General features: G+C 70.8%; 1 protein-coding gene across 1 annotated transcript; it reads left to right on the top strand.

The window, feature by feature from the left end:
- The first annotated feature begins 20 nt into the window (after nt 1-20).
- S100A16 (S100 calcium binding protein A16) lies at nt 21-11,014 on the top strand. Its single transcript, XM_075907039.1, has 3 exons — nt 21-178; nt 9,013-9,181; nt 9,748-11,014. Exons 2-3 carry the CDS (start codon nt 9,029-9,031, stop codon nt 9,934-9,936), a joined length of 342 nt encoding a protein of 113 aa, XP_075763154.1. The 5' UTR covers nt 21-178; nt 9,013-9,028; the 3' UTR covers nt 9,937-11,014.
- Nucleotides 11,015-11,654: the final 640 nt, after the last annotated feature.

Here is an 11,654-nt window from a genome sequence, read left to right on the forward strand (position 1 = left end):
GTGTCGCTTTAAAACCCAGCCGAGGCCTCGCGAGACGCACGGGGCAGAGCCGGCGTGGGAGGCACATTCTTCAGCCTGCTGCTCTGCAAATCTGGGAGCAGCCGGAAGGGGAGAGCCAGACCCAGCGCGAGCTCGGCGCTTGGCAGACACGCGGGCGGGCAGGCGGTAGCCACACCAGGTAAGGGCTGAGCCTGCCGGGGCTTCCCTGCCCTGGTGCCCTGCGCCGGGACGGTCCCATTGCCGGCCTGGCGGCGAATCGGCCCGTTGGCGGCAGGGGAGGCGCCGGCACAGGGCTTGACAGGACGTCTCCACGGCCGCGAGCGCGCGGGACCTGCGCTGGCCTCCAGGGAGAGCTGCCGAGCCAGGCTCTGGGGCCGAGTTCGTGCCCCGCCGCTGCCCATCCCTGCACCTGGCCGGGCAGGCTTGGGCATGGGGCTGCGGGGCCGTGCCCATGGGGAGAGGAGTGGGCCCTGCCCTAGTCACTGGCTGTGGGGGAGAGGAAAGGGGGGAACTAGAGCCAGACGGAGGGGAGGGTGTGACGGCGCCGGAGCCCCGACCTGCCCGCGGCCGCAGCCCGACGTGACCCCGCCGGCCAGTGGAGTAGAAGGGTCACGGCCTCTCCAGGCGCGATGCCGACACCGGAGCCAGGGCAGAGCCCAGTCCTCTTGGGGGAGGGGTCACAGGCCCCCGACTCCCCCGTCCTGGACTTAGCAGGGCCCCCCGTGTCCTGGACTTAGCCTGCTCTCCTCCGCTTCCCCCAGCCCTGCCCCCAGCCAGGTGGCGTCTCCCCCTCCCTCCCTTTGTCTCCCCCCCCCTTGTTCCCTGCCCAGGCTGGGCCGAGGTGTCTGGGCCAATCCCCACGTGGGTGAGTCCGTGGGAATCCCACAGCGCAGCCAGGTGGGGGCACCGGGTCACAGCAGACAGCCCCCCACGTCACAGGTGGGTGCGGAGGGGGAGGGTGTCCACGGCAGAGCCATCGTTCTGGCAGCAGGGAGGTGACCCGGCGTGGGCAGAAGATGAAGCTGGAGCGGCTCCTTAGCTGCCAGTGATCTCTAGCACTGGGAGCCGGTGCCGGGGGCGGGGGCTGCTGGAAAAGGACCCATGACCCCAAAGCAGGGGCAGCTCCGGAGAGCTTCCCGCGCCCTCCCAGACCGGGCGGCCGGGGCTCGCAGTCTTCTCCCCAGGTGATGGAGCCACTTGCAGGGCTGCGGGAGGCTCCGACGTTCCTGGCTCCCAGCCCCGCACTGCCCCTCGGGAGAGCAGAGCACCTTTCAGCCTGCTCCGGGCCGGCGGCAGGGCGCTATGGGCCCGAGGCCCCGAGATCACCTGACTTTCCCTCCCCGTCCCAGTGCGGCGGGGTCCGTCCTGTTCCCGTGCCCCTGGTGGGGATGCGGGGTCCAAGCCCAGTCCTGCCCGTGGGCGCTGAGGGGCGTGTGCCGGGGCCCGGGTGCTCGCCGAGCGAGGGCGGGGGAGCGACGGCGCGGTGCCAGGGGGAGCCGGGCCCGGCTGGGAAAGGGCGAGAGGAGGATTGGGAAAGCGGCTGCCTTCCCCTGGGGACCGGCAGGTCCCGGCTTGCTTATCTGATGTGGGCGCCAACGCCGCCTGCAGAGTTCACACAGCCCTGCCGCCTCCTGCCCCGGCCCGCCGGCTCTCACGGCCCTCCTGCCCCCGCCAACGCCGCCTGCAGAGTTCACACAGCCCTGCCGCCTCCTGCCCCGGCCCCGCCGGCTCTCACGGCCCTCCTGCCCCCGCCAACGCCGCCTGCAGAGTTCACACAGCCCTGCCGCCTCCTGCCCCGGCCCGCCGGCTCTCACGGCCCTCCTGCCCCCGCCAACGCCGCCTGCAGAGTTCACACAGCACTGCCGCCTCCTGCCCCGGCCCCGCCGGCTCTCACGGCCCTCCTGCCCCCGCCAACGCCGCCTGCAGAGTTCACACAGCACTGCCGCCTCCTGCCCCGGCCCCGCCGGCTCTCACGGCCCTCCTGCCCCCGCCAACGCCGCCTGCAGAGTTCACACAGCACTGCCGCCTCCTGCCCCGGCCCCGCCGGCTCTCACGGCCCTCCTGCCCCCCGCCAACGCCGCCTGCAGAGTTCACACAGCCCTGCCGCCTCCTGCCCCGGCCCCGCCGGCTCTCACGGCCCTCCTGCCCCCGCCAACGCCGCCTGCAGAGTTCACACAGCACTGCCGCCTCCTGCCCCGGCCCCGCCGGCTCTCACGGCCCTCCTGCCCCCCGCCAACGCCGCCTGCAGAGTTCACACAGCCCTGCCGCCTCCTGCCCCGGCCCGCCGGCTCTCACGGCCCTCCTGCCCCCGCCAACGCCGCCTGCAGAGTTCACACAGCCCTGCCGCCTCCTGCCCCGGCCCCGCCGGCTCTCACGGCCCTCCTGCCCCCGCCAACGCCGCCTGCAGAGTTCACACAGCCCTGCCGCCTCCTGCCCCGGCCCCGCCGGCTCTCACGGCCCTCCTGCCCCCGCCAACGCCGCCTGCAGAGTTCACACAGCCCTGCCGCCTCCTGCCCCGGCCCCGCCGGCTCTCACGGCCCTCCTGCCCCCGCCAACGCCGCCTGCAGAGTTCACACAGCCCTGCCGCCTCCTGCCCCGGCCCCGCCGGCTCTCACGGCCCTCCTGCCCCCGCCAACGCCCCCTGCAGAGTTCACACAGCCCTGCCGCCTCCTGCCCCGGCCCCGCCGGCTCTCACGGCCCTCCTGCCCCCGCCAACGCCGCCTGCAGAGTTCACACAGCCCTGCCGCCTCCTGCCCCGGCCCCGCCGGCTCTCACGGCCCTCCTGCCCCGGCCCCGCCGGCTCTCACGGCCCTCCTGCCCCGGCCCCGCCGGCTCTCACGGCCCTCCTGCCCCCGCCAACGCCGCCTGCAGAGTTCACACAGCCCTGCCGCCTCCTGCCCCGGCCCGCCGGCTCTCACGGCCCTCCTGCCCCCGCCAACGCCGCCTGCAGAGTTCACACAGCCCTGCCGCCTCCTGCCCCGGCCCCGCCGGCTCTCACGGCCCTCCTGCCCCCGCCAACGCCGCCTGCAGAGTTCACACAGCACTGCCGCCTCCTGCCCCGGCCCCGCCGGCTCTCACGGCCCTCCTGCCCCCGCCAACGCCGCCTGCAGAGTTCACACAGCACTGCCGCCTCCTGCCCCGGCCCCGCCGGCTCTCACGGCCCTCCTGCCCCCCGCCAACGCCGCCTGCAGAGTTCACACAGCCCTGCCGCCTCCTGCCCCGGCCCCGCCGGCTCTCACGGCCCTCCTGCCCCCGCCAACGCCGCCTGCAGAGTTCACACAGCACTGCCGCCTCCTGCCCCGGCCCCGCCGGCTCTCACGGCCCTCCTGCCCCCCGCCAACGCCGCCTGCAGAGTTCACACAGCCCTGCCGCCTCCTGCCCCGGCCCGCCGGCTCTCACGGCCCTCCTGCCCCCGCCAACGCCGCCTGCAGAGTTCACACAGCCCTGCCGCCTCCTGCCCCGGCCCCGCCGGCTCTCACGGCCCTCCTGCCCCCGCCAACGCCGCCTGCAGAGTTCACACAGCCCTGCCGCCTCCTGCCCCGGCCCCGCCGGCTCTCACGGCCCTCCTGCCCCCGCCAACGCCGCCTGCAGAGTTCACACAGCCCTGCCGCCTCCTGCCCCGGCCCCGCCGGCTCTCACGGCCCTCCTGCCCCCGCCAACGCCGCCTGCAGAGTTCACACAGCCCTGCCGCCTCCTGCCCCGGCCCCGCCGGCTCTCACGGCCCTCCTGCCCCCGCCAACGCCCCCTGCAGAGTTCACACAGCCCTGCCGCCTCCTGCCCCGGCCCCGCCGGCTCTCACGGCCCTCCTGCCCCCGCCAACGCCGCCTGCAGAGTTCACACAGCCCTGCCGCCTCCTGCCCCGGCCCCGCCGGCTCTCACGGCCCTCCTGCCCCGGCCCCGCCGGCTCTCACGGCCCTCCTGCCCCGGCCCCGCCGGCTCTCACGGCCCTCCTGCCCCCGCCAACGCCGCCTGCAGAGTTCACACAGCCCTGCCGCCTCCTGCCCCGGCCCGCCGGCTCTCACGGCCCTCCTGCCCCCGCCAACGCCGCCTGCAGAGTTCACACAGCCCTGCCGCCTCCTGCCCCGGCCCCGCCGGCTCTCACGGCCCTCCTGCCCCCGCCAACGCCGCCTGCAGAGTTCACACAGCACTGCCGCCTCCTGCCCCGGCCCCGCCGGCTCTCACGGCCCTCCTGCCCCCGCCAACGCCGCCTGCAGAGTTCACACAGCCCTGCCGCCTCCTGCCCCGGCCCCGCCGGCTCTCACGGCCCTCCTGCCCCGGCCCCGCCGGCTCTCACGGCCCTCCTGCCCCGGCCCCGCCGGCTCTCACGGCCCTCCTGCCCCCGCCAACGCCGCCTGCAGAGTTCACACAGCCCTGCCGCCTCCTGCCCCGGCCCCGCCGGCTCTCACGGCCCTCCTGCCCCCGCCAACGCCGCCTGCAGAGTTCACACAGCACTGCCGCCTCCTGCCCCAGCCCGCCGGCTCTCACGGCCCTCCTGCCCCCCGCCAACGCCGCCTGCAGAGTTCACACAGCCCTGCCGCCTCCTGCCCCGGCCCGCCGGCTCTCACGGCCCTCCTGCCCCCCGCCAACGCCGCCTGCAGAGTTCACACAGCCCTGCCGCCTCCTGCCCCGGCCCCGCCGGCTCTCACGGCCCTCCTGCCCCCCGCCAACGCCGCCTGCAGAGTTCACACAGCACTGCCGCCTCCTGCCCCGGCCCCGCCGGCTCTCACGGCCCTCCTGCCCCCCGCCAACGCCGGCAGGGCTCGGCCGCCGCCCCCACGCCCCCCCAAAGCCAGGGGCAGGCCCAGGAACCCAGCAGGTCCCCCTCCTGTGCCACGTCTGCTCCCCCGCCCGTGTGACCACGGCTGAGCGCCCTGCCCAGCTGCAGTGCCCCTGGCGCAGGCCACCTGCCAGTGGGCCTATTTCAGACTGGCAGAAAGGGGCAGTCAGGGCCGAGGTGGCGCTGTGATGGGTGGGGTTCCCTGTACACTGGGTGCTTGGGCACCCGCTCAGGAGAGATGCCAATGCCGCCCAGCTGATAGCAGAGCCCACAGCCGGCAGCCTGTTTCTCCTGGTGGTGCACGCCCTCCCATGCCTCGGTGCGTGGAACAAAATTTATTCTGCCCATATCTGAAAAAAGTTGGGTGGAGTTGAAATGCAATAGGCAGGTGGCTCTTGCTGGGCTTCTACAGCTGGGTAGGGACTCCCGCCGCCCCCCCATGCGGTGCTGAATACACCTGGCCTGTGGAGCTCTCCGGGGCCACCCACCCCGAGCAGAGCAAGGAAGGGGGGTTTAGAGCCGGGTCCCGCCCTCGGGGCAGCGAGTCACACGCAGAGCCGCCAACGGCAGCTCCGCCAGCTGGTGCCTGCTGGGCTGGACGGAAGAGCGGGAAGCGGAGCAGTCGATGGGGCGGGGAGGCAGGGTCCATCCCGGGGAGGCAGGAGGGAGGGAAGGGGGCTCTTCCAGGCTCAAGGCTCCAGGCAGCCACCCCAGCTCTGGGTGCCAGGGGGCAGCCCACACCGGTGCCCTGTTGGGCACGTCGTGGCACGGAGCTGGGGCCTCTTTCTAGGTTCTGTGATTCCTGCCCAAGAGCTGGGCCAGGCTGAAGCTAAACCCAGCCCCGAATTCAGGGCGCCGGCCAGGTGGCGGGTGCTAGGGGAAGAGAGCGGAGCCCAGGCAAGGGACAGCAGCTGACTGGAGCAGCCATGTGATATGGGCTGGTGGGGGCTCTACCTACTTAACACCCACTGCAGGGGCTACCAGCTCCCTCGGGGGAATCCTTCCTGCCTCAGGGATCTACCTAGGGACTTGGATTTGCATCTGCTCAGGTTTAAACACCGTTCTCCAGAGACTTCATGCTGCTCTGTCTCCCACCCCCCTCCCCTATTTATTCTGGGTTTTCATATCCCCAGCTCATGATCCCATGATCCCAGCCACGTTTCCTTAGTCTAGAAAGTGCTACCAGACTTTCTTGTTTTTTTCCCAGAGGGAGGAAACAGGGAATCACCAAGTGACCCCTCCCCCGTGGCCCATTCCCAGCCCCTGGCAAACAGGCGGGGAACCCACGAACACGCTCAGCCCAGGTGGGACTCGAACCCCCGAGCTGGGTGTGTCCAGCGGTCGCTGGGGCTGCAGAACCCACTGGCCACAGGAGGCCTCGACGCCACTTTCCCTTTCCGTGCGGGGGGTCAGACCAGCCCAGTGTCCGTTCTCCAACAGCAGCCGGTGCCGGGGCCCCGCAGGGAGCGACCAGACCTGGGACCCCCCCTGTCGCCCATTCCCAGCTCCGGGCCCTGCAGCGGTGACCAGCGCCAGCAGAAAGCCTGGCTCCGGGGCGCATGGGGTGCCCATGCCCAGAGGGCACGGCAGCCCTGAGCCTCAGTCTGGTGGCTGTGGGGCTGCCCCAGCTCCCTCGGGGGAGGCGCAGGGTCCCTGCACAGTGGCACTGACTCCGCGGCTCCTGCCCCGTCCCGGCTCGGCTGCGGGGGACGCGAGGGGCAGGAGCCGGCGTCATGCGCCCGGGGAGAGGCGCCCTACAAACAGGTGCCGTGTGCAGCCAGCCCCGGAGCCCGGTGAATCCCGGGGGGGTCGAGCAGCAGGGGGGCAGGAGGCCACCGTGAGCCCCCTGGCGCGGCAGTGCTGCCTAGTGGGCGGGCAGCGCGCTTCGCCGGGTCCGGGCGGGCAGGAAAGGCGAACAATGGGACGCGCTCCCCCCCCCCCGCACAGGATGTGCGAGCTCGCTCCGGCTCCGGGAAGCCCCAGGGCGGGGGCAGGGAACGGACTCGCTGGGAGCTGCCAGGCAGCGGCAGGTACGGAGCCTCCGGGACTGGGCTTTGGGCTGTGGGGACAGAGCCTCCCCTCGGCGCCGGGATGAACCAGGCCTGCCCGGGTAGGGACAGGCGCAGGCGATCTGCCCCCTCGGCAAGCCAGTGTCCCCGGCCCCCCGGGAGGCTCCGCTGGCTGCCAGGCAGCTGGCCCTTTGCCCCGGGGGCTCCCCGTGTCCCGGGCGGGCGGGGGGGGGGGGTGACCCTTGCTCCCTGCCGCCGGGCCCGGGCGCTCCAGCCAGAGGCTTTGGCACGAGGCTGCTTCCTGGGGCGCCACCCCGGGCGGTGGAGCAGACGGGCTGGTGATTGCAGCCCATCACCGCTGCCTCCGGCCTCCCTGAGCCCCAGGGAACTGGCCTCGTTCCTTTCCGGAGAGCGCTGGGCCCCGGGACTCACCGCAGGCGGCTGCAGGGGGGGAGCTGGGACCCTGGGGGAAAGCAGGGGAGGGTGGCGGGAAAGGAGAGGAGCCGAGAGCTGCAGGTGCAGGGAGCTGTAGGGGCGCGGTCCCCCAGGCAGCCGGAGGGGCTGGGACACGAGGCCGCTGGCCCAGCCCCTCTGACCCGAGGCAGGAGCCAGGAAACCTGGGTCAGCCGTGGCAGGAGTTTGTCCTACCTGGTCTTAAAACCCTGCAGAAACAGGGCTTCCGCCCCGGGGTTCCCTCTAATTGTTCCCATCCGTGTGCGGAATAAATGTTGTTCTGTGCACCGAGGCCTGTGCAGGTGTGCACCACCAGGAGACACACCTACTGCCGCTGTGGGCGCTCTGCCAATCAGCTGGGCGGTGTTGGCATCTGTCCTGGGAGCCGCCCAAGCGCCCGGCTTACAGGGAACACTGGTCCACCCCCTCCTGGGGAACAGGTTCCAGAGTTTACCGGCACGGGGAGCTAGGCAGGTTTTCCTAATCTCTACCCCCACGCTCCCCGGCTGCAGATGACGCCCAGGCCTCCTTGGTTTGCCTTCCACGGACACGGAGAGCCGCCCAGCCCAGCCTCTCCTCAGAGATCCGCAGAGCGCGCAGGTCTCCCGCCGGCTGCTCTCCGCACAGCGGGCCCCAATTTCTCACCTTCCCCTGGCTCCGGGCTCCCAACCCTCGGCTGCCTCCTGCTGCGCCGCTCGGGACTTGAGAGCGCCAGAGCGGCCAGGCTGGGCCTGAGCAAAGATCCGTCCAGCCCAGCACCCTGCCTGCCCCCAACGGCCAGTGCCAGGTGCTGCACTTTTCCAGCACGTCCCGCCCCAGTGTGCCCAGCACCCAGCAGAGAGACCTCCCCAAGGCGACAGAGCGGCCGTGCGGGGCCTGCCTATGACACGCCTGCTAGCACATCCCCTCCAGGCTCCGGGCTCCAGGCAACAGGCTCCAGGACAAGGGCTCCGGGCTCCAGGCTTCAAGCAACGGGCTCCAGGCCAAGAACTCAGGGCTCCGGGCCCGGGTGATGGGCGATGTGCGCACAAGTGTCGGCAGCAGCAGCTTCGCCCAGCCGGAGTCCCGTTCCTGGCCCAGACTTGTTGCCAAGTTCCCAGGCTTGATCCGCCCCGACATTGCTTCTCCCGGGGTATTTCTTTGTGCCTGGCACCCGGGAAACGTCCCTGCAGGCCTGAAGCCCAGGCATGCCCCGGCTCGTCCCTCTCCCCTTAGGCTGAGCCCTGGGCTCCCTCCCCGCCTGGAGAACCAGACTCGGCCCTTGCTGCCCCGGTGCGCTCGCTCGCTCGCTCGCCCTGCCGCGGGCTGCCCGCGGGTGAGCAAGGGGAAGCTCTGGGGGACAGAACCCCTCTGTCTTGCTGCCCTTATCTGAGCTGTGCAGCCGTGGGAGGCGGGGAGCTCAGCCCCCCCCCCGACAGGACCTGCTGCCCCCCACCCCCTGCTGTGTCACGGCTCACAGGTCGTGCCCATGCTCGGCCCGGAACCCCTCCTCCGGTGAGCCGGCCCGCTCCAGGGTGACCCTCTCGTGGGTGAGCGCCGCAGGCAGGGTGACGGGGCTGTGTCCAGGGGGACACTGGCTGGGGTGGGCCAGGGTGAACCGAGAGGGAAGTTGGTCCAGAGCAGACTCCTGGGGGAGCCCTGCCTGCACGGTGGGGCGCTCCGCAGAAGTGGGGTCCCCCGCATGCGCACGGGTGCCCAGCGCCCCCCAGGCCGTGCAGACCTGGGAGAACAGCCCCCGGCACTGCTCAGACACCGGCTCCGTTCCCGTTGCAGGGACAAAGGGACAGAGATGTCGAGCAACTGCTCCGAGCTGGAGTGGGCCCTCCACGTGCTGGTGAAGAACTACGACAAGTACGCCAGCGGGTGCTGCAAGAAGCCCCGGCGCATCACCAAGAAGGACTTCCGCAAGATGCTGAGCAGGGAGCTCAACCACATGCTGACGGTGAGGCCGGGGGGATGCTAGTGTGTGAGTGTGAGTGTGAGTTCACGGGCAGTGCCAGCACACCAGGGGAAACACTAGTGTGAGCTCACAGGCAGCACCCAGACACACCAGGGGAAACACTAGTGTGTGAGTGTGAGCCCACGGGCAGCGCCGACACACCATGGGAAACACTAGTGTGTGAGCTCACGGGCAGCGCCAGCACACCATGGGAAACACTAGTGTGTGAGTGTGAGCTCACAGGCAGCACCCAGACACACCAGGAAACACTAGTGTGTGAGTCTGAGCTCAAGGGCAGCGCCCAGACACCATGAGAAACACTAGTGTGAGTGTGAGCTCACGGGCAGCGCCCGGACACACCACAGGAGCACTAGTAAGTGAGTGGCCTTGCTACGGGAACCCTGGGGTGTGCGTGAGAGTCCTACATGACCTCACGCTGCCCCCGACCGGTCTTTCTCAGCCTGATGACAGACCCCGGTGGCGCCCCCGCTCCAGCGCCAGGCTAGTGGAGACGCCAGGCCGGCTCCCTGCGGCGCTGGTGCTGGAACGGCTCCGTGCTCTCTCCCCAGGACACCGGGAACAGGTGCGCGGCCGACAAGCTGATCTGCGATCTGGACAAGAACAAGGACGGGCACATCAGCTTCGAGGAGTACTGGACGCTGATCGGCGGCATCGCCAGCCCCATCGCCTGCCTCATCCGCCAGCAGGAACACGGCATCGGCTCCGGCGCCTGCTCCGGCACCAAGTTCACCAAGTAGCACGGCCCCGGGGAGCCGGCAGCCCCACAGCGCCCCCTCGGGCTGCCCCTTTGCTGCTTCCCCCCAGGCCACGCCTGGCTCCCTGTCCCCACTGCGCCCCTCCGGCTGGCTCCTCCCAGGAAAAGCAGTTCCCCTGCCAGCCCTCCTCCGTCCGCCACCTCTCCCCTCCCCCGGTGACAGTGCTGCCCTGGTTGGCCCAGACTCTGGGGCAGCAGAGACGCCATCTCCCGACACCACCCTCCTGCATCATGTGACCTCTGTGGCCTCTGGACCCTCAGTCCTGAGCTGGGGCCCATGGTGCTGGCAGCCACAGAGCCATAGCTCAAGTCAGCGAATCGCCATTGGCTCCCTGCTGTACAGGGCTTATGTGACACATGCTGCAGGGGGGCTGACATGCCAAGAAAGCTGATCCGCCCTGTCCCAGCAAGAAGAGAGGCAGCAGAGACACACACGCACGTGCGGACACGCACACGCCAGCCGGTCACCGCCCATTCGCTGCTTTTCCTGGGCTCCCCCCGCCCCTCACTGATGCTGTATCGATCTTAGCAGCCCCACCGCCAAACACCCCGGGGCAGCTCTGGGGCTGGGCTAGCTCCCTGGGTGAGGACACAGCTGCTCGCGCAGGGTTCCCAGTGCTGGTGAGCCCTGCACAGGCCCCAAGTGGGACAAGCCAAGCTCCCAGCCGGGCCTGTCTCTGGGGCTGCGAGGGGTCCTTGCTCCGAGTGTGGAGGCCCCCTGGGACTGGCTGGGGGGTCTAGCCCCTCGGTGACTGACCTTCTTAGCCTCATTGTGCCAAACTCTGCCCTCGGTGTTCCCCCTGCGGCCCCCCGTGGGCCAGCCCCCCTCCCCTGGCAGCGGTTCCGGGCACCCCCCCACTCATGACACGAATGGTTCCCGTTCTCAGACCTGGGGATCTCAGCCCCCCTGCCGGGATTGTCCGTCCTAGCAGACAGGACGTTTGTCCTTCCCCTTTGCCGACTGGCCCGTGGGGTCTGTCCGCCCCGACCTTCCCTCCCGCCCCCGGGGCTGGCGTGCGAGCCAGACTGTGAATGCTGTAACAATAAAGCGTGGAGTGGGACCCGGCTCTGTGTCTGCCTCCCGCCGGCGGGCCAGGGCACGTCCGCCGGGTCTGAGAATGTCGCCGTCAACCCGGGGCCACACACGGCCCCAGAGGGGCCCTGGCACAGCCGCAGCGTGAGACCCCACAAGGTCACTTGGGGAGACGGGGCCTGGCTGAGCGCCCCTGGGGCCGGCTGCCTCGGCCAGGCCAGAGACTGTGGGGAGCCAGCCCAGCCGGGTGAGCGCGGGGCCAGGGACGGAGAACCCCCCACCCTGGGGAACTGGAATTCCCTGCCGTCAAAGACCCACGTCTGGTCTCCTCGCTCCGCCTGCTCGGCCTGGCCCAGACGCAGGAAATGAACGATTCCCTGCCCCTCTCTGTGCTACGCCACGGACACAGCACCCCTGACCGCTCCTCTCGCCTTGCTGAGCCGCCCCCTTGTCCCGCGGATGAGCAGTGCCCACCCCAGGCAGCAGGGGGCGATGGTGCGCACGCACCCATCTCACAGGTGGAGATGCTGGGGATCCAGGATGCGATTTCCTCAGCGGCACAGTGAGGCGGGGCAGAACTGGGGAAGGAACCCAGGAGTCCTGATTCCCAGCCCGCTGCGCTAACCACTAGACCCCAGCCCCTGCCCACGGCTGGGCCCACAGCTCTT

The sequence above is a fragment of the Pelodiscus sinensis genome, chromosome 24 (assembly GCF_049634645.1).
Source record: "Pelodiscus sinensis isolate JC-2024 chromosome 24, ASM4963464v1, whole genome shotgun sequence".
Lineage (NCBI taxonomy): Eukaryota > Metazoa > Chordata > Testudines > Trionychidae > Pelodiscus > Pelodiscus sinensis.